Source organism: Zerene cesonia, chromosome 14, assembly GCF_012273895.1.
Source record: "Zerene cesonia ecotype Mississippi chromosome 14, Zerene_cesonia_1.1, whole genome shotgun sequence".
Classification (NCBI taxonomy): Eukaryota; Metazoa; Arthropoda; class Insecta; order Lepidoptera; family Pieridae; genus Zerene; species Zerene cesonia.
The window spans coordinates 2,755,491-2,782,463 of NC_052115.1; the positions used below are offsets into that span (position 1 = coordinate 2,755,491).

The window sequence follows — 26,973 nt, forward strand, 5'->3', positions numbered from 1 at the left end:
TCTGAGCCGGAACATCGCGTTCGATAAATTAATGAAATGTTCGTGTGCTGACATAAAAATCGTTAAGCGGGGAAGGATTTGCAAACATATAGGTACTTGCTGCTTGATAATCGGGGAGCAAAGCTCCCTGATTTATAGTGACTTGCACATGCGCTTTCAACTTCCATTTCAAATCACGCTTTTATTTTCACAATATAGGGAATGCGGTATTTTTAGTTGTACAATTGTAACATTCGTCCTAACCGTCAGCTTTTGTCTAACTTTTTGCTGTTTTCTATTAAAAATCACAATTTAGAATTATGTGCAAAAATGACCCGTTGTACGACTCCTCTTACTTCCGTAGTAGTTCGGTAGAGTTCGTATATTTCAAAAGAAAAATGTGGTTTATAGAAAGTTTCAATAGGCATGCTCTAATTGAAAGGTTTTTTTTTTGTTTTCCTTCATATAAATTTTTAAATGAAGAGCAAAACTGTTAAAAGAACTTGAATCTATAAGAAAGGAAGATAATAACATTGAGGCAATCATTATCCCTGTTGAGTTGGAACTGGGCCATTGGTAATAAATATTTCTTTCAGCCATAAAAGATGTACACAAAATTATTTCAATGTAGGTAAAATCAATAATGGGAACAACGACATAATGCGGCAAAAACATGTAATAAAAGCTAACTAAGATAACTATGATAATGCTGCGTGTTACTTTAAGCGTATTTGATAATTAAAAAATAATTCATAAAAGCTAAATTCATAAGAAAGAACTTGGGACAATTTTTAAATAATTTAGTAACACAAAAAGGTTACAAAACCGTGTTAGCTAATGATGAATGACCGAGTTCGTTGAAAGACGAACTAATATTACCAAAGTGTTTTATTAAAGCCATGAATTATATCTGAGCTTTTCCTCTCCAACCTTTAAACCCAGCAAAACTCACACGATAGTTGTTGATATCTCCACTCCTTCGTGCTCCAGAAGTTTCCAATGCATTCACTTGAGCTCAATTAAGTAGCTCCTCTAGTTTCCAGATACATGCATAAAGTTAGCAAAATTATGAGTTTTAGAACTGCGAATGCCATTTAACAATTATCATATATTAAGTGTTAAGAGTTAGAAACTAGAAAATTTTTCAATTATTGCAGTTACTTAGGAGCAATTCTAGTATTTAAAATATTATTTACCAAGCTTACGTTCTGTGAAAATAAAGCAAGCGTCCAAAATATCAAAGTGAGACTATTCCCGTGTCGCGTGTATTAACCCTATTTTATATTCACATATGTTTTATTGGGAAAGCTTTGAATTAAAGACTAAATTATAACAAACTCCCTGGAGTATATGCTCGTGTTGGTTACACTAATGTAGATTTTTTATTACCTTTTCCTCTGTGTAAAATAACAAACATTTCATTTAACTTCATTGTTTGTTTTATGGAATATGAATCGCTCGAATTATTTAATCTATATAAAACTAATTTTTTGTATACGTTGAACAAGTTGGCAAAGGAAATTAGTGGATCGCCTGATGGTGAGCGACCAGCACCTCCATAGACATTTACAGAAGCCTGGTCTCTGTGCCTATATTTTATGATTCTTGATTATTGGATATTTATGTGGTACTTAATTCACTGGAAAAGCTAACTTTGTAAATAAATCGACAACTTCAGTGTAATAAGCTACTAAAATTGCACAAAAATATGTACAAGAAATCTTGTAGAACTTTAAAACATACAAAATGTTATTAAGTCATTTATAAATGTGTAACAATTATCTACATAAATCGGACACGAAATCCAAACACTTCCTAACTTTAATATAACATAATTAAGGTACAAAATATCTTGTCCACAGGTACCATGAGAATAACTAGCGGTTGTAACATTTTACGGCAATGCACAAAATGCTCCAGGGTAGGCCTAATTGTATAAAGTAGCTTACAGCCCACTAGTGTTGAGTGATGTAATTTAATAGCTTTCACATTTCATTTTGAGTGTTCGTACGTCGCTCATTTAACGTATTTTGTAATGCTTTATATACAACCAAATATAGCATGTGGAATGCGTAATACGCTTGGAATTGAAAACGGAAATATAAAGGGATAAAATTACCTTTATAACTATGGTACTTTTTTCCTCCTGCTGAAATTTATCGATGGCTTTGAATGTTATAAGTCAATTATACAAATACATCTACAGGTAATTCGTATTTCGTTGGAAATAAATTAAGACAAATTCGTATCAATTGTTTACTTATGTTATATTCTATAAAATTTCTTACGTACGTTTATTTTTCATTGAGGTATTCGTTAACGGCTGAACCGATGTTAGTTGAATTTTTATAGTGTCTTCATTTGGATTAAAAAAAATGTTTTGATTCACAATTTGGATGCATACAGCTATAAAGGAAAAGGCTAGATGTCATTATATTTTAATTACATTAAAGTTTTAAATATTATCTAAAATTTTTTTATATCAATTCATATAATATTAATGTCATTAAAAATACTGTATGTTCTGTAATGGAAAGCAAAAGTAGCACACATTTTCCTTAATAGGACTCCTAAAATTATAATCCATTTTTTTATCATATTTAGACAGGCCAAGGATCTGAGCGCATTAATTTTCATAATTTGGATTTACGCATAACCCAATTACAATGTAATCCGCGAGGGTGCGTATTTTAGAAGTACCACACATAAAACATGTTACGTTTATATATAAAAAAAAAATACGCGACAACGAATATTACCTACATAAAACTTTAACCGTAAAGAGAAAAAGCGCGTAAGCATACCAAGTATATTTTTGAAAACTATGGACGAAGGAAAAATTATTACATTAATAACGTTAAAAAAATGTGTTTATTTTATTTTTTCTTAGACAATATTAACTTAATCTAGATATAAGAAATCTTTAAGTAGAAATGAATAGAATCCCTTCAGGAAAGTCTGATTTATTCTAAAAGTATTCACACCACAGTGTATAAACATTTGATGTTACCAGCTACATTTCTAAGTACAGACTGCGTAGTTCTATTCCAATGACAAACCATCATTTCTGTTGTATTTAAAAATAATATTGAAGTATTTTAATCATCGTACTGTCATCCTAAATCTCAACACAGCTACTAGTATTTTTTGTCCATAGCAGTTTTTATAAAAGAAGAATGTCAATTACTAACTTTTAATGCAAAATATTAACACATTAAACTTAAGTAGTTAAATCTAAATTAATACGATTTCGTTTCTCATTTCTGCCACGTGAAATGATATAAACTGCGAATATTACGTTCGTATAATTCAAAACTCTCTAAACTTAAATCACAATCTATCTCATTAGTGAAATTCAATTCATTTCGAAGCCGAAATTCGGCAAAAACTTAATTACAAATGAAAACGACCCTTCGTTCCAAACTCGGTGATGTTGCTTGTCGTTTACCTACTTTAGGTTATGTTGTAGACAAGTTTTTCGAAGCCCTTAATATCGTTTTAACATAATACCACTACAATAATATTTGATAAAATCACAAATTGGGAGTTTGTAGTTCTGTTAACACCTACTGTGTGAGATATTTTTATCATTTAAGAATGGAATCATCATTATAAAAAACGTTGTACTATAATAAATTACTCGCTGACTGATGCAACTTCGTCTGCTCTTTTGAAAGACTTTTAATTGCCGTTCCGATTCTATTGGTTTATATAAAATTACACATATGGTAATAATATAGCCTTTGTCGATATTTCGATTTAATATCGCACATAGAAAAATTCTATTCAAAATAGAGGATCCTGGGAGTAATGTGATCAAGACAGACAAACAAACAAACAATCATAACAACATTAGTATGTACAGATCCCCATTTATGGAAAAAAACGCATATAACGGAGCAAAGTATTGTAATGTTCTAATTGTACAAATAAATAATAAAACAAAACTAATTGTTTTCTCTGTCCGACACAAAGTTGGAAGGAAAAAGTTTGACCCATTTAATTGCCCCTCGAGGATGACTGCGAAGAGAAAGAATTTGTAAACATCTCTACTATATTAAACTTACAAACTTTCGTTTTAAAATCAGTTAAATTATCGCACTTTGTTCATTGAATGAAAATAGATCGCTTGTACTAAATGTTTTTTAATTTTATTTATTGACTTAAAAAAAAGAGATTATATATTTGTTCGTATGTATTTTTTGTTACATTATGATTTTTAACACGCTATGTAATAGGTTCAGATGTATATTTGTATTCATAATTCTTATACCTTTAAACGAGCAATTCTTGTATATATATATATATATATAATTGAAATCTCGGAATCGGCTCCAACGATTTTCATGAAATTTAGTATATAGGAGGGTTTCGGGGGCGATAAATCGATCTAGCTAGGAATTTTTTTTAGAAAATGTCATATTCATGTTTTATTCGTATTTTTTTTTCCTGACATCTATTGGTGAATAATAATACTATTTTGCTTCGTAGAGAGCTGGACAACTGAAATAACACATAGACACTTTTTGTACCGATATTCCTACGGGATACGGACTTACGCGGTTTCAACCGCGGGTCACAGCTAGTATTTGCTTATATGACATAACCGACTCCTTTTGATTCGATTTTGTCTGAATTTAAACAGTAAGATATAATTTAGACTTTATACGCTCATCAAGACTCGGTGGCAACTGACATTGCAATAATTTCATGCGTATATCTTATTATACTATTTAGGATTGCCAGTATTAAATATTTTTATTGTACTCTGTATACGAGCAAGTGTTGCAATTTCATTGCTTCTATCGTTAAAGCGTATCTTTCAGTTTTTTTCAACTTTATTTCTTAAACAACTACGAGCTTTCTACAATTTGGCATTCTAGCGAAAATCTGATCCTTACTAATACATTAAAAAACTTTTGATAAAGTTAAAAGAATAAAATTGATCCAGCGTTTGAATCAGAATTGAATTTCCCTAGCATTTTACTCAATTCCCTGCTTATATTATAATCTTGAAAGCTGTAATGATAATTTACGAGTCTTACGAAAATAATATACCTATTGCTGAATATTTTCTTGTCTAATCTTCAAGAGCTGTGATGAAATGTTTCCAAAAGTGACAAATATATTACGATGTCCTAGAAGTACTCAATAAAATACTCAGGTGTCTATCAATAAAATTATATGAGCCGATATTTTTGTTTAACATTTATTGCCCAATAAAACGTGTTTATATGTAACGTAAGAATAAATCTCTTTTTATTAGTATTTAAGAATACACGTTTTAGTTCGAAAGACTTAGCAAGATACCACGCAATACAATCATTAAACGTTATTGTTATAAATTATTTAAAATTGCCAGTGTGTGTAACATGAGCTTGTAGTTATATAATAATTTTTATATATTATTATTTAAGTACCCGAAAATAGCAATGTCTGCATGTTTATTTGATTAACTGACTTGTTTAAGTGAAATATCACTCACTCATAACGAAGTCTCGAACCGCTGGACGCATTATATTTTGCAATAGGGCTACATAAAGGGCAACAAAGGGATCTCGCAAATTTATAAAATAATCCTATATTTAAAGCATTACAGATTTGAAATGAAGGGAGGATTAAGTAGATTTACAAATGAAAAATAATTAAACCAATCAGTTTGCGTAATCACTATTTCATAGTAAATACTCATAGCTCAATTACACCGCGGATGATGTTTGTTTTTCATTGATATCAAAATAAGTATCAACATTGGAATATAATCTTTAAAAATAACAAGTCATATATTTTAACACGATATTTAAATTTTAGGCACCGGACAGGACGTTCATAAAATGAATTACCAGTACAACAGACAATTTGGAGCTTATATCTAAAATCCCAAAGGTTAAAATTCAATAACGATATAACATACTAGTATTAGTGAGGCTACGTTTCTAAGTTATCTGATATCGGCTGTCGGTAACTGTAAAAGCATTTTAACGATACGTCATTGCTGACCTTTGGCCTTTACCCGTTTAGAACACATGAAAAATAACTGAACAACGAAATACTGCATCGTACGTTTTTAATACAATTGTCATAAAACTTGCAAGAAACCAAAAAATTCAATGAATAAATTTTAATGAATCGCATAAATAATCAATTTTGTTCATATTAAAAAGTATGTACATTAATAAGTATATATTTATAATCTTCGTTTTTAAGCAGTACTATAAACAATTACATTATAGTAATTGTTTATATCAGAATAACTTTTATTGATTATCTTTATTATTTTCTGTAATATCTTACTTACAAATAAGATCTTGAATAGTTGAATAAATAAATATTTAAATCTATGTACCTTTCCGCGAAGCAATAGTCCTTAAAGCCACCTGAGCTTTGTAACAGCTACACAGAATCAATACGACCCTAAACTCAACCTAACAACAATATGCTACGACAGTTTGTGCATATTTAACATACCGTAACTCTGACCCTCTGTCAAATGTATTAAAAATCAGATATATACGCAAGAGAGATTTGGCGTCTATTTTATTTCCGTATAAACTGGTTATTCGGGTTACATAAAGTATATATACTTTACATAAAGTATGGCAATGGCCTTGTATGTTATATAACAGCTCCTAAAATAATTTCTAATCTAGTGAATTTTCTACCTCAGGGATTAAGCTGACACCTACTGAAAAGCCCTTCAGTCCCTGTCATATCGTAAGAGGACTTGTTGACTTATGATCTTGAAATTTGTCAGGAAGTAAGCTCCTTTCTGTACAAAGCATGATTCACTGTTTCACGGTGAAGCCTAATTATATTCTTTCTTTTTAAAATTGTCTTTTTAATGTTAAGAGACTTTTTAGAAGAAACTGAATAATATATAATTTATAACAATGGCGTTGTTGATATTAATACATATTTCCAATTCTTGATATGAATAATTTTTTACGGGTTATCATTTTCAAATATTTGTTTTCGTTTTTTATTGAATTGACATATTGAAATAATTAATAAATAAACACTATTAAATATTTCGTTGTTGTATGAAGTGTAAAATCGTAACAGTATAATTTTTCTTAAATAATATCTACTTCTTTCACGTTTTAATAGTTACCTGTTTACTTTAACTATTCATTATTGATACTGATTGCGTCCATTAACTATATTATATTTACTATATTTGAGAACCTACCTACTAACAAACAAATACTGAAAACATTGACGGAAAACTCTTGCTTATACAAGAATCACGTCAATGTCCATTAGTTCAAAACTTTGGTACTAAGTTCGTCAGTAATATCCTAATGTTCTCATTTCATCAGTAAATTTTGCCGAACTTACCTTTTAAATGTTAACGAAAATTAATAGCTCAAATCGTTTATCAACTCCATTAATTTTAAATCATTTGAGTTACTAAGATAAACCCTTTAATAGAAAAGACGGTTGCGGTTAATGTTTTATTCGGTTTGATCTTCTATATATACAGTTCAAAGGAATGTTAATCGAAATATATCTTAAAAACATGAAACATTCAGGCTCTATACATAAAAATGTCAATTTTGTAACTGAAGATAATTCCTTCAGCCACTTTCAATGAAATATAAAACGTAAATTGAATATTTTCCGTATATAAATAAAAGAAAATGAAGGAACAAGAAAACCATTTTTATACTAGTGTAATTGAACAAACAGTCAAGCCATAGAAAGGCGAGAAAATTAAATGAAGAAAAAGAAAATGAATGAATCAATCGTTAGTATTGCATTACATTATTTCAATTGAATGTTCGAAAATATTCATTACATATTTTATTAATACTTCTATCGAAAACAAAAGATGCATTAATAGAAATAAATACACAAGAATTGATTCTTAACGCCCAAAATTCCTAGACGTACGTTCTGAAGCAAAGAAATTCCATCCACACGTCAACCCATGTCTTTTATAATATATGCTTCTCCATACATATCCACATAATATATACAGGTACTTGAAAATGAAGTGACATGTTTTATTTTATTAATTAGTCTTTATTGATTTAGTATTATCAATCTATTATTAAACGACACGATATATTTCTCGACAATAACTTCATGAAAATACACTTTTCGTTAACTGAAGAAGAACGTTAGTCGTCATAACAAGTATAGCTTATTTAGCATTTAACTGACTGCCTGACTTACGCCTTACAATCGTATTAATTTCACTCTTAACGACTATTTATACGAAACTTGGAGATTCAAAATGAAACATAACTATTCACACCTTAAATAGAAATACTATAGATGGCCAATGTAGGAAACAATGTGCCGTCTATAGTATTCCTTATAAATAAATCTATTTTTAAAATACCTATCAAAAAGTTCAAAGGTACAAGAAACAACCTTTACAATTTGTGTTTTATTTTAACATCACAATATGTTTTAAAATTTCATTTGCTATAAAAATATATAAAAGTTATCGAGACAACATGTTTATCAGAAAAATAATTAAAAGTAGCAATTCAAAGACTCAAACCTACGTTACGTTTCGCATAATCGACGCCAGATAGAAGTAACAGTAATGAGAACTTAATTTATTTAAGATCGACAGTTTAAGGAATAAAACAAAAAAACTAAAGCCGATAAACTTGTTTGTTACTTTTAAATTTACATTATCTTCTTTACCTTGATCATTGTGCTTTAAAAATACAATTTAAACTTGACAGTCACATGAAATTTTAAATATAGAAAATAAATTATTTGAAATAAAATTAGGTCCCGCTAACATGTGATCTAAAAATACATTTCTATAAATACTTAAACAAAAAAGTGACATACCTATAAGTCCTTACGTGAAAAGCTTTATCACTTAACCAAGCCTACATCGTAGGTCAGGATTCCATTTCCACCACTATCACTGCACCATAAAGTTAACATAAGTCATGAGTGTCCGTGAATCGATGTTCGCCGCGCAACAGTACGTTCGCCTGAACGGTGGGTGGTGAGGAGACGGTCCGGCTCGGCGCGCGCAGAGTACGCGAGCGGATGGCGCGGGGCGCGAGGCGGACTGCCCGGGTTCCCGCCTCAACCCTGGGTTGCCAGCCGCGGGACGGAAATGTCCCTGCCACGAAGAGCTTTGATGGTGTATGCGCTGTAAGCGGGACGCTTAGATCACGTTTTACAAACTGAAATACGCGTCTGCAGCACCATACAAGTAATAGAAAGAAAACTGGGCTGTCTTCCACAGTACATACATCATATTTTTCTTGCCTCTCTCGTAAAGAATGTGCTACGCGTTAAATATTTATTGGATACAATTTTTGTCAATTATTACAACACCAATTTTAACGCTTAACAGACTTTATTTTACTTATACTTACTTTTTGAACTTTTTTTATAATAATAAAGATTCCACAACTAAACTTAGCATTTAAAACAAATTGCACAAACTAACATTGTATGTCAAAACCGATGTCTTCTAATAGAACTTCTCAGCCTACAACGTCACTCAACTCATCATCAAGAATACGATTCATCCCAGCTTCCGATTACGTCATTCGGCTAGTTGGGAGGTCCTGGCTCCTGGCAACCCCACGTAGGCCGCCGCTGCCGCCTCTCATTGCCCTAAATTCGCTCCAGAGCCGGCACAATAATTGTAGCTGCAGCCACGGCGGCCGCTCTCTATCGACCCGCATACCTTTCGTGAAAGTAAAAACTTATTCGATCGAATACAATGCGGTACGCCGCTAACGCGATCCCAATCCTCTAGGTCACAAAATAGCTTAAAGTTATCGATTATTTTTAAGTAAGTTTATAAATAACTGCCGCCCAAAGGGTACGTAGCTATATTTGTTGCACAATAGTATGATTTCGATTGAGTAAAATTTGCTGGTGCATTTTTAGTGTGCTAAAATATTATTTTTATTTTATATGTGCTGCACTTATATCACAAAACGTATCTTTCGTCATAAAATTAAACGGAATTTTTTAAACTTTTTATCTTATACCAAGGAAAAATTCTTAATAATAAATAAAATCTCTTTTTTTTGCTAATTTATCCATCAGCCTGGTGGTAGAACGTCCAATATATAATTGTTAAGGTTGACAAGTTAATTCTACGTAACGCTACGTGACTACGCTGACTGTCTACGGCGTGCTACGCATATACGATTTGTCTGTGTTTGCTATTACGAAATATTTACCGCAATTATCACGTTTGTTTTGAATACAAATTGCTTATTTTTACCAATGTAAATTAATAAGTATTTTATTTACAACGGCAACAACCTAATTGAATAAAACAAATGTACGATGTTGTTTTAAATATTCTGAACATTTGTTCTTTGAAAATTTTTGATTTAATAACGGGTTATAAATGTTTAAAATAGTGTGTATGATAGATTTTTTTTTATATAAATTGCATATTTTTATTTTCTTTTAACCTTCGAAATGTACATATAAATGTACTCTTAAAATACATATTACGCTAACCAGCTTGTCAGGTATTTCAAATCTCTTTGTAAACGGATCCTCCGTTCAAATGATTTCAGCGTACTTTGTCGTCGATAAAGCTTGCCTATGACGCGACCCTTCCACCCCATTGCGGTCCAATCAGTATGACGTGTTATGATCGCGTGACAGACCTCTGCGTGCCGCTGTGTTTGTGATTCCGAAAAAACTTATTAAAAACCCCACAAGTAATGTTCGTTGCTCGGACATTCAATATTGGTGAACTTACCTTTTTGTTTTATAAACGACGATATTAGGTTACTCTGTGATTATTATTTTTATTATCACTCTGTGATATTTTTACGTTTATTGTGTTTGGGAGATGATTAATAAAAAAAAATTCATTATTTACAGCTTCAATTATTTAATTTATCTGTTTATGATAGTCATTTGCAAGCAATAGAATCCTATCCTGCAAATATTATAAATGCGAAACTTTGTAAGGATGTCTGTGTGTTTGTTACTCTTTCACGCAAAAACTACTGAACCGATTGCAATGAAATTTTATGCGTAGACAGCTAGACAACTGGAATAACATATACGCAACTTTTTATCCCGATATTCCTACGGGATACGTACTTACACGGGTGAAACCGCAAAAATAGGCCTAAAACTTCATCCCTCATTACATCATACATTAGTTTTATACAAACTCGATATAACCCAAAACATAATAGGTTTATACTAACTAGAACTCAAGTATTCATTTATTCTATTAGACTTCTTCTAGAAAGACGTCTCAGTCCCTATAACATAAATAAATATTTAAGAATTACCGCACAGTTTTGTTAATCAAAGAATACCAACACAAGAATTAGTTATCCAATTATAGTCCAGTCATTTGGTAGTTTTATCTGGAAAGTTTACTGAGAATTTTGAAAATTGATTAATTCATAAATTTCGGTATGTACTTGACGATTCATTCATTAATTTCAACACCTAAAACGGATTTTTGGGAATATCTCCTTTTCGATGCATTTTACAAAATTGAACTAAAAAATGTATATATTTTTATTTTTTTAATAAAATCAATAGTTTTTGAGTAGAACATTTTAGAAAAATATACGAAAAAAACGTGGTGGTGCAGATGAATAATACTCTGCGGCGCTCGTACGCCAAAAACTATTGAAAACTTTCCAGGTAACCCCCTTTTTTCACCAAATGACTGGACTATTAAGCCGTTAAAAACTTATACGTGTTAATGCATGTCAAATATTCATTTGTATTTAAATAGATGTGTGTGTATGTGTACACATAAACATAAATATTCTTATGATACTTGATACTTAGATGTGCGCGTGTTTCTGACATACATATTCTCCAGTAATGTAACTCATTTCTAAATAGATGAGCTGTTAACCGCGATATTAGTACGGCTTGAGTCTTTGTAATATATTCATGAAGCGCTCATGATGTACGAGTAAACTTAATACAATTTCCACGTGAGTGCCACTTCGTTAACGATAATTGTGAAAAATGTAGTTTCATTGTCCAATATAGTCCAAGATATTAATATCTGTTGACTACTTTATTTACTAGTGTTTTTTATTAATTCGATTATCAATTTGCAAAAACGCTTAAAGATCCTAATGGTGGATATTATAAGTAGAAGTCAAATCAAATTAAAAAAAAGGGACAGAATATAATTGATTAAAATGTTAGCATCAATTTAAGTATGGAATATTATTATTTTTTTTTTTACTTTTGATCTCGTATTTATAATAATATAAATATATAAAGAATAGTATAAAGAATAACTACAGAAAAAAATTTGTTATTTTTTTGTGCTTAAGTCATTTTTAAGAGATTATAAAAGCTTTTCTTTTTACACTAAAAGAAAAAATAACAATAGCAATACCAAGCATTTTATACATCATAATCTCTATTTAAACAAAATAAATAATACTAAATAATATATATATATATATATATATATATATATAGAGTAGAGTAAGTAGGAAGAAATCTTGTTTGAAGCTTTGCTTAGGAGTAAAAAGCATTTCCTTGTCTTAGTTTCATTCATAAAATGTATCAAAGTGAACTAAATAGCTAGACAACGGAATTAGAGAATTCCGCTGATGTTCTTAAGCGAAACACGTTGGTGAAGCTCGAATAATGTGCTCTACGTGAGAACCAATTGATTCATTGGAATGTAAATAAAGTTTCGATAGAAATCATTTGTCCTTTTTTCGAGTTAAAAATGATGCAGTTTTTTCTTTCATTTACTGTTCCTTTTGAACGTTTTCTTGATAAGCTTATCTTTTTCTACATAATGATTTAATAAAAAAGTCATCATCGTTTCTGGGACGTCGGTTGGTAACATATGTATGCTACTTACGTCTTAGCTATTTGAAAACGTCTACCATCGTATCAACTCGCCAGCAACAATCCTGCTTATTTTAAAACTGTTTTATTGCAAAAAAGTTGGATATAGCAAAAAACTCTGCATAAAACTGATATATGGCGGCATAACAGTGTACTTGACTTTCTAAACAAGCTTTGTTTCGTATTGTTGTGATCGGAAACCGCTTGAATATCAAGTGTGCTCTTTCCATCTTGAGCCTATCGCACTATTGTATTTTGAAGTTCCATCTGTTGTTAAAGAAATAAGAAAAAGTTGTGATAGTCTTTTCTTTGTGCTAACAATTAATCTCTTGGTTTTGTAATTGTAAACATTAAACTTGAGTTTATAAATCGTTATTGAATCGTAAGAAATATTTTTACTGAATCATCCATCTTCATTATACAGAAATAAAAACCCAATTGACGTTTACTAATAATTTTCTACCTGTGGTCGATCCACGTTCAAACTCCAAGGTCCAGTAACACGATATCGCCTACAAAGCAATCGGTAGAAAGTTAGGAAATCTATGATAATGAGCTAACCGTCTGAAGTCGAGCCAACTTGTTTGTGGATCTGCCAAACTCCAGCTCTGGCGTAAAGTAGTTTATTGGGTTATATCTGAATGAAGTGATAGCTCTTATCAGCGCTATTTATTTAAGAATAATTTTAAATAAATGTATTAGGTATAGACAACCGTTATAACGAGACTAAACACCCCTGTTATTACAATTGTAATGTAACTTAATTACTTCTTGTGATTTAAACAAGTTTCTTTTTAGAGAATTATAAGAGCATCGAAAGAATGCTTCTGATCTGACTTGATGGTAAATTACACCCCAGTATAGACTTCTCATGAATAACTTCACTAAGTGAAGGGCTATATAATATGTACCAGGGACGAAGTCAAAATCTCGTGGAAATGCGGAAGTATCAGACACGCTGCAGATTCTTTTAATCTCGAGATTGATCGCATATGTACGAAAATTATTAATACCCAAAAAGGCAAGTGGACTTCACACAAAACATTTCAGACGGGAGCGGCATGTTCCAAATGAGATCATGCGTCAGTTCGATAATTATTGATTACATTAATAACAGGCTATTAAACTAGTTTATATATGTAACTTGTGAGTTGCGAAAAGGCAAACTGTCGAAAAGATTATGATCCGTAACATTTACGCATTATAACTAATTAACCCCTAATATATATTATATTTACAATTTTATGGTGACATATCTACAATTTGAATCTCTATCAAGCAGATTGACCCTAACGTATACACCTAATGTCTGTGTACGCCGGAGATAGTTGTAGAGGTTTTTCTAGATTGACCGAAGGGTTGATTATTATTGTATTTTTAATATATCTTACTAAAGTCTACCCAAAATTAAAAAAACATATTTTTTTTATTTTACACAGTTTCTCTCAATACATATGTCCAGAGTAATGAAAAAAAAAAACAAAAATTTAAATCATACTTTATTGGCCATTAAATTAAGTGTACTAAAATATAAGTAATGTAATAAATTAAAGCTAAGACACTAGAATCTAAGGATTGGGAGTGACAAACACGAACACGGGCGAGAACTTGGGATCCCAGGATCCATCATTCACGGATTGAGGGGAGAAGTCGCCGCTCTTGTGCGTATCTGAGATCTTTGCGAAAATATCTTTGAATTTCTTCTCAGCGTCGCTAGATAGTCCGGCATCGACGTCCTCTATAGAAGATCCGCTGGGGACCACTTGCTTGCCAGTTGTGTACGGAGTTGATTTTCCGTACTGAAGATCCATGTAATCATTGAGGATACCTTCCAGAACTTTCTTCACGCTTGAAACATTAGCGTTATCTTCAATACCCTTCGATAGCTCATTGATGGTCACAGTTGGGACGGACATGATTAGTTATCTGAAACAAGAAAATAATCCATATTGTATATTAAATAAGTAACAGATTTGAATTTATTTTGTTTATTGGATTTGTCTCTGCAAGGTTAGGTGCTAAAATTGAAAAAACACCGCGAAAAAATAGCGATAATCCGGTCAAAGCCGGCTAGCTAGTATATTTATGAGGACAATTGTATATTATAAGCAATCATGACTTTTTAATTGAATTTGATAAATTATTGAACAGTGAACATTGTTACCAAGTATGCAAATAATTCGTCATTAACGAGGTATTTATAACGTTCTTATAAAATGAATGTGCTTGGCCCAGTGACGGACTGCAACTGAGAGGGTGACAGACGAATTCTAATCAACAAATGTGGCCCCATCACTGAAGGCGATTCGGCGACATTAGAATCATATGAAAATATGCGGAAAAGTATTTTCTACTTTAAAAAAGGAAGGATATGTTTTTATCAAAAGTAACAAAATTAAAATATATTATTGATAAATAAATCGTATAGTTAGCATTTAACTAAAGTTCACCATATTTTGTGATGTTAAACGCTATGTATCTATCTACAAATTATTAAGAAATCCTAACAAATTAGATTATTTCTAATTTATCTAAGCTAATTTCATGTACTAATATAATTTTTTTAAGCATATTGTTACTAATAAACTGAGTCTTCGTAGTTGCTCGATTAAATGAATATAAATTTAATATTATACTATTATAAACATTTATCTTAATAATGCAATATTAACAAACTCTAAATAACGGTATTTACTCCATATTGATTTTAAATTTCCTGCGGATAAAGTTCGTAATAAACAGAACTATTATGGAATGAATATTTTAATCGACAATTTACACTATTAGATAAAAGTTTAAAATATCTATCTGATGAAATATTAATCGGGTAATGTAAACGATGAAATAAATTTAGCTGACAGCCAGATAAATGAATGCAAATAGGCTTCACGAAAAATTGATTCTATCCTGTGTCAAATAGTTTATAATGATAATGAAACATTGTCCTAAATTACTAATCTATATCTGAAACAGAGTTATTATTTTATATATCACTCTGTCATATATTTGTTAAGCTTTTGTATTTAGCTAACTGTATATGAAATAATTACATTTCATATTGAGTATTATTTCACATTCCGTACACAATAAACTTTCAATGATTAGACTACGACATTTATAGTAATTCGGTAATAATCCAATAATTAAGTATTATAACCGTAGTTTTATTATTTAAAGATATATTTTGTATTTATACGCCTGAAATTAAAATGTAAATAAATGAAATTTTAATAATGACCGATAAGAAGTACCTATTATCATAGATAAGTTAAAGGAATTCAACATTTTCCGTACGAAATTGATATCTTTGGAATTAATCAACTCATCAATACAATTTATCGAAGTATTTTATATTAATATTATGTATTCATGGATGATTGTACAAATAGCTAGCAGGATATAGTTTCTGGCATTTGCAGTAGTGTTCAGATAATCAAAATACAATTGCACTATCAATAATGCGGAAATATTTTATACACGAACTAATCATAAATTACGAGAAACGTGTTAGGCAATATTTTTAAATAAAGAATACTTACTTGGTTGCTGTGATATTTCTCTACAACAGTTCAAAGTGTACTGAAATAACGTCATTTTGAGTCGTGCTTATAAATCACGACCAATCTGAGCCCTCGAGATATCGAAGGGTGTGACACGTCCGTCAATCTGATAACGGTCAATTATCAATCGGTATCGAAATTTGCGGTTTTTCGCGTATTTTATTTCATAATATTTGCCCTAAAAAATTTTATGGAACTGTTTACTTTGTGATAATGAAAGATAACCAATTTTCATGTGAACGTGAGTGTCACGCTGATATCGGTACAAATGTTTTAACTGTGACATCTTTACCTGTAGCATTGATACATTATCTAAATATATTGAATTAAAACTTCAGCAGCTGCAATATTGCAAAGTACAATGTATCAGCATAGAAATCATAAAACATGTACAATATTCAATTATTTGGATATGTATTTTCAATAGATTATCCCACAGAATTTGTTAACATAACATTTTCTATTAATTCCCACTGCTGGGACATTCATGCCACCACGCGACCGCACGATCTCACATGTCATGTGCAGTTTGATTCTTAATCAGGTATCCTCACGATGTTTTCCTTCACCGTTTCAAATTCAGTGGTGATGTGGATGAAGGGCAGATTAATTGAAAGAAACAATTTTGTTGCACGCTCGTCTACTCTCGAACCTCCGATTTTCGTTTGTAGTCCAACATCCTTAACCACTGAGCCACCTCTGCTTACATTTTCTATTTATAAGTATTCAGAAGAATAAACAAGTACTTACATACGTACGTAGCTTTATTCATGGACTCAGTCAGTTATCACACTAATCAAACTAATGTTATAAATTTGAATGTTTGTTTGTTTGGATGTTTGTCCGTCAATTACGCTGAATCTACTGAACGGATTTTGATGAAATTTCGTACACAGAGACGATGAGCTGACTTAGGTAGGATACTTTTTACCCGATTTGTTGCCCCTTTGGGATTAAACGGATTGGGACGAACATCTAGTAGTTTATAATGTCCAAGTCAATTGTTTCAATTCCCAATAAATGTAGTAATTTCTAGTTCATCATGGAAATATGACTAATCATTCCCAAAAATAAATTCCTTAGAAATAAATTTCGGCGTAACAGTAGGTGGTGACCGATATTAGCAATTTCATTGAAAATTACGCATTCTTCGAAACTCAACATCATAATCAAATACTCGTATAACGAATCGATAATCGCTGTATGGATCTACATATATTTTTCTTAGAATATAATTGGAAATCGAGTAAAATACGAAACAAATTAGAACTCATCCAAATTATAAATTCTTCCTACTTCCTACTATCCTACTAATATTATAAATGCGAAAGTTTGTAAGGATGTGTGTGTGTTTGTTGCTCTTTCACGCAAAAACTACTGAACCGATTGCAACGAAACTTGGTACGAAGACAACAGGACAACTGGAATGATATATAGGCAACTTTTTATCCCGATATTCCAACGGGTTACGGACTTACGCGAGTGAAACCGCGGGGCGTAGCTAGTTATACGAAACAACTTTTGAAACTCACCCAAATTATAAATTTTTTCATAAATCTGGTTTTTACAGTATAGAATGTGTAGTAATATTCCATACGATTTTCCCGTTAGATTTCGTTATCTCTGAACTTTTGACAATTTATTGCACTCATCTTAAGTTGATACTTCAATTTTATTACCTACTCTATTGACATTATTATCTTGAGGATGTCCAGTCATGCATCACCTCGAAGATAGTGTTTTATCTCTGGAAATTTTTATTTCTAATTTTAGTTGTAACAATCTGTAGAAAAAATGAAGGTAGACGGACAGTCACTCACACAATATCTTATCTTTCTTTATATGACTCATGACAGCCTTTATCCCAAGTCACATTGTGGCAGGTCATATGTACTAGATACGCTGCTTTCTAATTACTTTCTAGTTATCAGGAATGACCAATCATTGTATCATACAAATCACACGAATTTCCGGAAAGAATAATTACAAATTTTAAACAATGAATGATGACAAACAAACATATTCATTTCATTTGTAGGATTAGTCAATTTAATTTGTCACGCATAATGAATTAAGTATAAATCAATAACCTTCACTTACAACTAATATAATCTTACTAATATAAAAATGCGATAGTTTGTAAGGATGTGCGTGTGTTTGTTGCTCGGCTGGACAACTGGAATAACATATAGGCAACTTTTTATTCCGATAATCCTACGGGATACGGACTTACGCGGGTTAAACCGCGGGGCGCAGCTAGTATTCTATAATTTTTATAAATGTGGCAATAAATAAATATTTTTTTGTCACAATTGTACCACACATCCCATACTGCACATAGAAAGTGTAATAAATAGTAATCCTAATAAGTTTTTCTGTTTGTCTCTTCCTCTCGCTGAGCAAGCGAAGCTGCGGATGAAAAGTAGCCATTGTTAAAAATTTAATTTAATGTTGTTTGTAATTCGGCGAAAGTTTCAAGTTATTTTCTCTGTAATCAATTAGTGTTTGAGAGGTTGATAATTTCCTTGACTAGAGTTCTAGAATAATCAGATTCTGGTGCATGGTCTTCTTTGATAACATAGCATAAGGAATAGAATATTTTAATCAAAACTGTATAGATGCACAACAGAAATGTCTAGGTATTAACGAGTAGATTCCTATGTGGGGATGCAGTAAACAACAGCTGAATTTGGATTTTACGTAGTGCCGAACCACAAATCGCGTCTTAATGTCCGGATTGTCTATGCCTGTTCCCAATTCCAAACTCAAATTTCATTCGAAACCAATTCGATTGAATTAACGTAACAGTTACGCTTAGACTGTTGGATTTTCCTTTTAAATACAATTATTTATTTACCATAAAATTATTGAATTGTTCTTGATATGCATATCTATTAACTACGAATAGATCAAACCATGAAGTTTACATTATACCCCCTTCAAACTAAATTATTGAAAAAAAACACATTTTAAAATGTAACAAATTTATTGCAGTAATTATTTATCATATTCATTTAGGCATGAGGAATGGGGTTGACAGCAATCACGTTAACGGGGTTGTTTCCACCGGGGACAAAGGCGGGAACTTCGTGGATCTGAAAGACACAAGTAAACCATTAATGTGTGCTTCTTTATATATAAAATTATCACGACTTTTTTATTGTAGATGTTAACTTAATTCATCAGATATGTAAATTAGAGTTGGATACGAACCCACTTCACTTTTTTCATAAATTAGAAATATATTATGCGTATGAAATAGAGGCAGAAATTATACAGAATGTCCACAATTAAAGATTTTAAAAAATCGGCAATTTATTCTAAGAATATTACCTACAATTTATGTTATCTTTGCTACAACATATACGTAATTTTAATTGGTATCGGTTGTACATGTATCGGGTTTAACAATCAACATGAAGTTTGGAGTTTAAATGAATTATGGTAATAATATGCCAATAGAAATTGTGTTAAGTTAAGAAATAAGAAATAAGAAATAAGACGGCAGCACTGCAAAGGTAATTGATAAAATATATACCTTTAGGGTATGCTAGATGGCGTTGTACTAAAATGAGACCTACACTACATTATACATAGTATAGTATTATATTAACTATGAAAATCCTACTAATATTAAAATGCGAAAGTTTGTAACGATGTGTGTGTATTTGTTGCTTTTTCACGCAAAAAACTACTGAACCGATTGCAATGAAATTTGGTACGTAGGCAGCTGAACAACTGGAGTAACATATAGGCAACTTTTTATCCCGATATTCCTATGGGATACGGATTTACGCAGGCTAGTGTAGTATAAAACAAAGTCGCTTCCCGCTGTTAGACCCTATATATGCATAGGTCTTTAAAACTACGCAACGGATGTTTTTGGTTATAGTATTATATAAACGTCAATTTACCTGTTGTGTTTGTTTGTTTACGTTAACGATGACTTGCACTAGGGGGCTTTTGACTGCTGGGGAGGGGGCGGGGGTAGGCTCGGGTGCGGGAGCGGGGGCAGGGTTCACAATACCAGGCACTGCCTCGATAGGTAAATCTACTACTACGGTTTCCTGAAATTAAATAAATTATATGTATTATTTGTTACCTACTTATCTAGTATATCATAATATAGGGTTTACAAAGACTATTAATCTTATTGTTTTATAGATATTTTTATGGCAGTACAGTCAAGCAAATATGTTCTGTTTATAGATATGAAATGCTATCATATCTTTCGTCAAATATAGGTAGTTTTTATATTTTCCTGTTTATAGACAAATAAGTATTGGCCCCAAATTTTCATTACTCGTCTACCTATTTTAAGATATTTAAACATGAAACATAACTCAACTAATTGAAATGTGTAGTCGTTGTATCATAATAAACATATAACTTACAACTTGTTGTCCAGAGATGAGAGCATGCATGATTTCGTTCAAAGCGGCCTCTAGAACGGGAATCAAAGCAGGGTCGGTGTTAGGGTTTGACAGGGCATTGTCTATTTGTTGCAGGGTAAGCTCAACTGGGGCCGCTGTCGTCAAAGCGACGAGGGCAGAGAGTACGAAAAAGTATTTCATATTGAATTATTTACCTGGAAATAAGAAATATTAGGAACTATAAGAAATAATTAATAACAATTAAAATATAAACAGAAGTGTTTCTCAGAAACTAATTTAACAACTTGCTATGTATGCGACAGACTAAGATTATGAATCAGTTCCCCATAAATACCTTACGTTTTAAACTCGTTTTTGATGTTTACCGTTTAAGATCATTAGAAGATAGCTGGATTTCATTTTACATTTTTGTTCGAACTAAAGCAAACAAACGACCGGTTGACGATTTCTCTTTCTTATATTATGTTTTATAAAATTTCGGCTATTTAACCGTATTTAAATTCACACGCAATCACAGAATAATTCAGAAAATACTGTTTGTTGAGATCCTCAACTCTATCTAATCTTTAGAAATCGATCAAGTGGTTCTCTACAAATAAACTAAAGTTGTTCACGCAACCGATTTATGACCGTGCGTTTAAATTAGTTTCAATTTTATTTGGTATAGCGGCAAGAGAAATACATCATCTATGAAAATTTCAACTGTCTAACTATCGCGGTTCATGAGATACAGCATGGTGAAATACATAAGGTCAGCAAAGTCAAAATAATAGAGCTCCGTTTTACCCATTGGGTATGTACAAAATAAATAGGCAGACAATGTTCATTGTTCACTTACCGAGTTATCACAACAAAGTGACTTTTTCAAAACGGAGGCGACTACTTATACAATTTTTCATTAATGCTTCATTACTAGTATCAAAATAATAATCGAGATTAAATATAATAATATGTCATAAAAAAATATATTTGATTGATAAACACGTATACCTGATATCAAATTATTACAACCCATTGTTTTGGTAGATTAAAATTTCTTAAAAAAATATCAGACTAAATAAATCGAACACTTTTTAATATTCTTTATTAGTCGCAACAGAGATCAGCTACTGAACAATAATTCATCGGTCATTTGTACTAAAGTGTTTTAAAACCAGAGAACTTATGTTATCATAGAACAATTTCAAATTTACTCTTTGGTATGATGAAGTAGCCGCACGAAATAGCTTGAAATACACTAAGATCAATTATGTATGAAAAAGGCCAAAGCAAGCAGCTAATCAAAGAACTCGCCATCACCAGTCACCAACCATAAATTACTATAATGCATAGAATAAGGAATATATAAATCCTTTGATACTTCGAAGACGTCACCTGACAGTGATGGGCATATTCGTTGAATGCCTTGCTCCTTGCATAAATGCATTGTCCAGTTAATGAGTTGGCTAGCCATCTCTCCTTTATCTCTTGCTAGCTCGTTCAAAAAAGACGATCAATGTCATCTTATTACATATATTACAAATCTGTAAAGTCCATTTGTTTCGTTTAGTTGAATATATCATTTGAGGCATATCTTTGAAACTACTGGTTTGAATAAAATTGAATTTTTTTTTTTCATCGAGAACGGCGATCAGGCTTTAATTTAAGATTTTGGTAGTACAATTGGAGCACCAATGAGAAATTTTGCAAAAATATTATTTTTGAGCAGACAACAGATAATATGTAGGATATAATTTTGAATTAAATGATTTTGAGAGTAACAGTGTGGTGATTAGATACCTTATGTATCTAATGAAACACAAGATTTAAGTCTTTGAGCGCCAATAATATTTATTTAACATAAAATTATATATGTACTATATTACAATAATCTAAGATATAGATGATTCGTCTTAACAATATATATTTTGTGCAGAACCTGCAACAAAGAAAAACACGTTGAATTTTATCATCATTATCAATAATAAATAATAGTTTAAAAAAAACTAAAAAACACGCTTTAACAAAAATCATATTTTGCAAATTGAAAAATGGAATAATTTTATCAAATTAGTGTGTTGTCATCGGTCCTCAATAAATCTACAAAGTTTGAACGAAATCTCGCCGTTTAAAGTGGGTCAAAATCGCGCCCAAAGAAGTCGGTTACAAACAAACATACAAACAAACATACAAACAAACATACAAACAAACATACAGGTGAAGCTAATAAAAAGCGTGTAAAATGGACTAGAGGGCATTTTAAAACCCAATAAATATATACCGAACAAAGTCCTATAGCCCCTTTTGGGGAGATGATTTTATATATGTTTCTGTGATCGATTTTTCTTTAAAGGATATCATATTCTTACTGTACTAATAGAGCACGCTTCGGCACGAATTGGGCCAGTTCACACCACAGAAAGTATCACACCCCCTCAGAAAACCGGGGCGAAATAGTAGCATGCTACTGTGTTTTGTACGGTGAGTGGGGGAGCCGGAGGCCCGTTTCCTTTTCCCCGCTCTTCCCAGGCCATTCCTTCCTTCCAGTCGTCAATTCCTTCCTTATCCCATTTCCCTTAAAAAACGAACAGTGTATTCGGAGAGACGAGTCCTCTGCGAATGTTAATGGGTACCTATGGTCATCCCTTACCATCGGGCGAACTACCAGCTTAGTAGCCCGCTGTGACATAAAAAAACGGAAAGTATATATATGGTACTACCGTGTATCTAACCCAGGTCATTTTGGTTCTACAACGCATTAAGTATATCCTATATCTTATTGTGTACAAAAAGCAGTTTTTCTGCGAAATTATAACAATAATCAGGAATACATTCCTATCAAAGTGTGTTTATGCGTAGGAGGTAAGCTTTAACCTACCGTACGATTAAGCAAACATTACAAAAGGATTTATATTAACAATTTCATTTAACTTAAAAAAATTAACAGTTTTATTTCAAACGACATACAGCTCAGAGTTCTATAAACACATTCAATTTATCTAAACCTTGTCATATCAAGACTCATAAATTAACAAAGGACCAGCTGTAAAATAATAAATCTTCTTCAATGTCAAACGGAATAACAGAATTAGTATATATAATAAATGCAGTAAAGATAAAGCAAATTTTCCACAACTAGTCGAAATCATAAAAAACGTCACTGATTAATTTTATTGTTGATTATGAATGAACCTCTATTTTTTAACACGCTTCATTCGTAGTATGAGTATCGTATCCGTAAACTATTTCGTTAGAATTGAAAGAATAAGAAAATAGAATTTCGATCCGATTTTAACAAACTGATTTAATTCAAACTTTGTACAAGAATAAGTTCATCTTGTTATCAATTATTAGGATCGCCAGGATTAAAAAAAAATCCTTGTGTCTATTCTGTATAAGAGCGAGACAATGTAGCTGATTCCATCATTAAAACCATATTTATTATGATTTTTCTTTAGCAAGGACAAAAAATTGTATCACTACTTATTCAAAGCTAATGTTAAAAATACAGTCATAGACACAATTCTTCTCTCTGTATTGCTATGATATGGCTGCACCTAATAATTCTTGCATCAATGTCATGTACATGACATTGACATCAGGAATATAGACAATAACTATAATATTATACGAATATAATAGCTTTCGATATCTTTCAGATGAAAATTTCCTTTATAATAGAAAAGTTAATCTGCATATATTTTGTTGTCTAAGATTTTTGTGTAAGTAAATAAAAATAATTTATTACATCATAGTTTCTTAAAAACAGTATTAAATAAGACTGCAAAGAGAGAAGATATTTTACAAAATAACACACAAATTAAAAGAAAAAACAATAATCCTACGCATAAAGTCTATCTCAGGTCTCAGCGGCAGAAACGGCCAACATCTTTTGGTAGGAGCCGGCGACCGAGCGAGATGCCAACAGAAGGATGTCTCGCCTGGATACGCCCGTTGAAGCTTCCTGCCATTGCGCGTGCGGTACCTAGAATTAAAAATCAATATTTTGGTATTGGTATTATTATTATATATTAGTTCCTTGTTGGAAACAATTCTCATAATATAATAGATTAAAGTTTTTTTAAACGTATTGCATTCACAGATAAAAAATCATTAGTATATGTTACCAATTCTTTCCTTTGCCTCATCGGTCTATCAGCTATGTGATTGTTATTGCATTAATAAGCAAAAATTGTAAGTACGTTTACTCTTTTGGATGAATTTAGGTGTTTAGATGTCACAAAACATCCTATAAAGCAATACGTTTAAATTCTACAAAACATCCATAATAAAATTCAATCAATATTTCCTCACCTGCAAATTAGCCGCCATTATCGAACCTATAGTAGTGTTGTACCCAGTCTGCGCGTGCGCATAGTCGGTGGGCGTGGCCTCTCGCGCCGCGAGCACGGCGGCGCTGGGGACGGGTGTGCCTTGCGACTGCACTTGCAACTCGATACCGAGAGACGGCTGGGACAAAACTAGTAGCGCTATGTCGTACCATCTGTGTGTACGAATGTCTTGTTATAAGTTCGATTTGAATAGGCACAATGAAAATCTCATTGGTATGACAGTAGCATGTAATAAAAATCAAAGTTATGGCAGTAGGAAGAGTTATTGATTTAAACACACTTTTTTTCATATACATAATTAACATTGATAGAACTAAATGAAAATCAAATCATACTTTCATATATATCATCTCCATATATGAAGATATGATACAATATTGTAATAATAGAAATAAAGTTTCGTATTGGTTGTGATGCTTTTTAATCATCTCAATAGATGGCGTGGGGTGCCCCTTAGGCACATAAAACCGAATGAGCAGAAGAAATTCGATTACTGTGGCGAGATCACGGGTGGCCGAGAGGCTAAGCGTTGCTACGGTTTGGCAATAAACGCGGGTTCGAATCCCGCCTCGTGATAAAAAAAATTCTATTCTTTAAATTTCTCATTTATAAAGCATTTTAATACTATAAAACTAAAAATTGAATATATCACCTATCGGGCATGGCCTCTTGTATAAAGCTTTCAATCGCCACAATAGGCACGTTATTATGCAGTTGTGAGTTGACAGATCTCAAATGTGCGATGCGCTGTTTAGCCGCAGCGTACGCCGCCGCGTAGCCGACCGGTTGGGCAGCCGTGACGTCACTTTGCGCAGATTCACCACTGGAAATAACATGACATTAATAATCATCATTAGAAGCAAATTTTTGTAATTGATTTTGATTGAAAATTAACGTATTACCGTTACATAGGAAACTAATAAAATAACAGCATAAAAAATTTTTATTTAGATTTCAACACTAAACAACCATTAAGCCAAGATATACTTCTTAATGCTCTAACTGCTCAATATTTCTTAATTCAGTTTTCATCTTAATTAACGTCAGATACACTCAAGAAATTATTTCAATAAACTCACACAATAGTAGCTTTTCCAAACACGGTTTGAAAAGCTTCTCGCACTGGGGATACTTTAACCTCCTTATCGGAAGCAACAACTATGTATAAATCACCACCACTTCCTATAAAAGATTAACCACACTGTTAATAGATAAGTTGTTAATAGATAAGATAATAAATCCTAAACATAAACCAAATTAAAACACATCACATTTTATTGAGGTAAACGTCACAATTAACTTAAGCATCCTAAAAGTTTTATTTTATTTAATATATTCCATTCATTTCCAACAATTTTTAAATAACCCAACAAAACCCCATGCCTACATAATAAAAAAATAACACATAACACATTGAAGTTAATATCAAGTATATGTTACCTTTATATTTACAATTTTATTGTTACACACGAAATAGCTATACCATTTAACATGAACAAATTTAGCTGCAAATAACAAAAAGCATTGCCAAACCAGTACTTTGACCAAAAACAAAGACTACCCAGGCTCTTTGTCAACGGGACAATGAACAAAACTCACCATCCGAAGATGTGCAGGTTTGATTACCTTCATTATCTGTTATAAAAGATCAATTTAACACAAATACTGTTTGAAAATCTGTACATGGGATGAAAAGGACATATTTTTATCCCATGTACAGATTTATTGAAGGAATCTTAGTTTTTATTGAAGGAATCCATTTGAAACAACTTCTCTAATAATATAAAATAATAAAAATAAAAAGTCATAAATATATCAATACATGGCTATACCTAGTCTTGCCATAAATATTGTAATAAAGAAAAAAGAAAATTGTTAACTGCAAATAACATTTATTAC

At 31.7% G+C, this 26,973-nt stretch overlaps 3 protein-coding genes across 3 annotated transcripts in view; all 3 read right to left on the minus strand.

Annotated features, from left to right (window-relative positions):
* The window catches only part of LOC119831906 (sodium channel protein 60E-like), a 111,088-nt gene extending 102,081 nt beyond the window's left edge, over positions 1-9,007 (minus strand). The window contains exon 1 of the mRNA XM_038355475.1: positions 8,794-9,007. The gene's annotated coding sequence lies outside the window, so the exon portion shown is untranslated. The remainder of the gene's footprint in view (positions 1-8,793) is intronic.
* Positions 9,008-14,336: 5,329 nt separating this feature from the next.
* LOC119832010 lies at positions 14,337-14,709 on the minus strand. The gene has a single exon (XM_038355589.1). It carries the CDS (start codon positions 14,703-14,705, stop codon positions 14,358-14,360), a length of 348 nt encoding a protein of 115 aa, XP_038211517.1. The 5' UTR covers positions 14,706-14,709; the 3' UTR covers positions 14,337-14,357.
* A 7,838-nt stretch (positions 14,710-22,547) lies between these two features.
* Positions 22,548-26,973, minus strand: part of LOC119832023 (protein PRRC1-like) — a 7,422-nt gene continuing 2,996 nt past the window's right edge. Inside the window, exons 6-10 of the mRNA XM_038355608.1 lie at positions 26,154-26,256; positions 25,727-25,897; positions 25,037-25,226; positions 24,568-24,707; positions 22,548-22,661 (exon numbers count right to left, since the gene is read on the minus strand). Of these exons, the coding sequence (XP_038211536.1) occupies positions 24,582-24,707; positions 25,037-25,226; positions 25,727-25,897; positions 26,154-26,256 (590 nt within the window). The 3' untranslated portion in view covers positions 22,548-22,661; positions 24,568-24,581. The remainder of the gene's footprint in view (positions 22,662-24,567; positions 24,708-25,036; positions 25,227-25,726; positions 25,898-26,153; positions 26,257-26,973) is intronic.

Bases quoted from the DNA above. Each gene is read 5' to 3' on its own strand.
- LOC119832010 (XM_038355589.1), bottom strand. From the start codon at position 14,705: ATGTCCGTCCCAACTGTGACCATCAATGAGCTATCGAAGGGTATTGAA.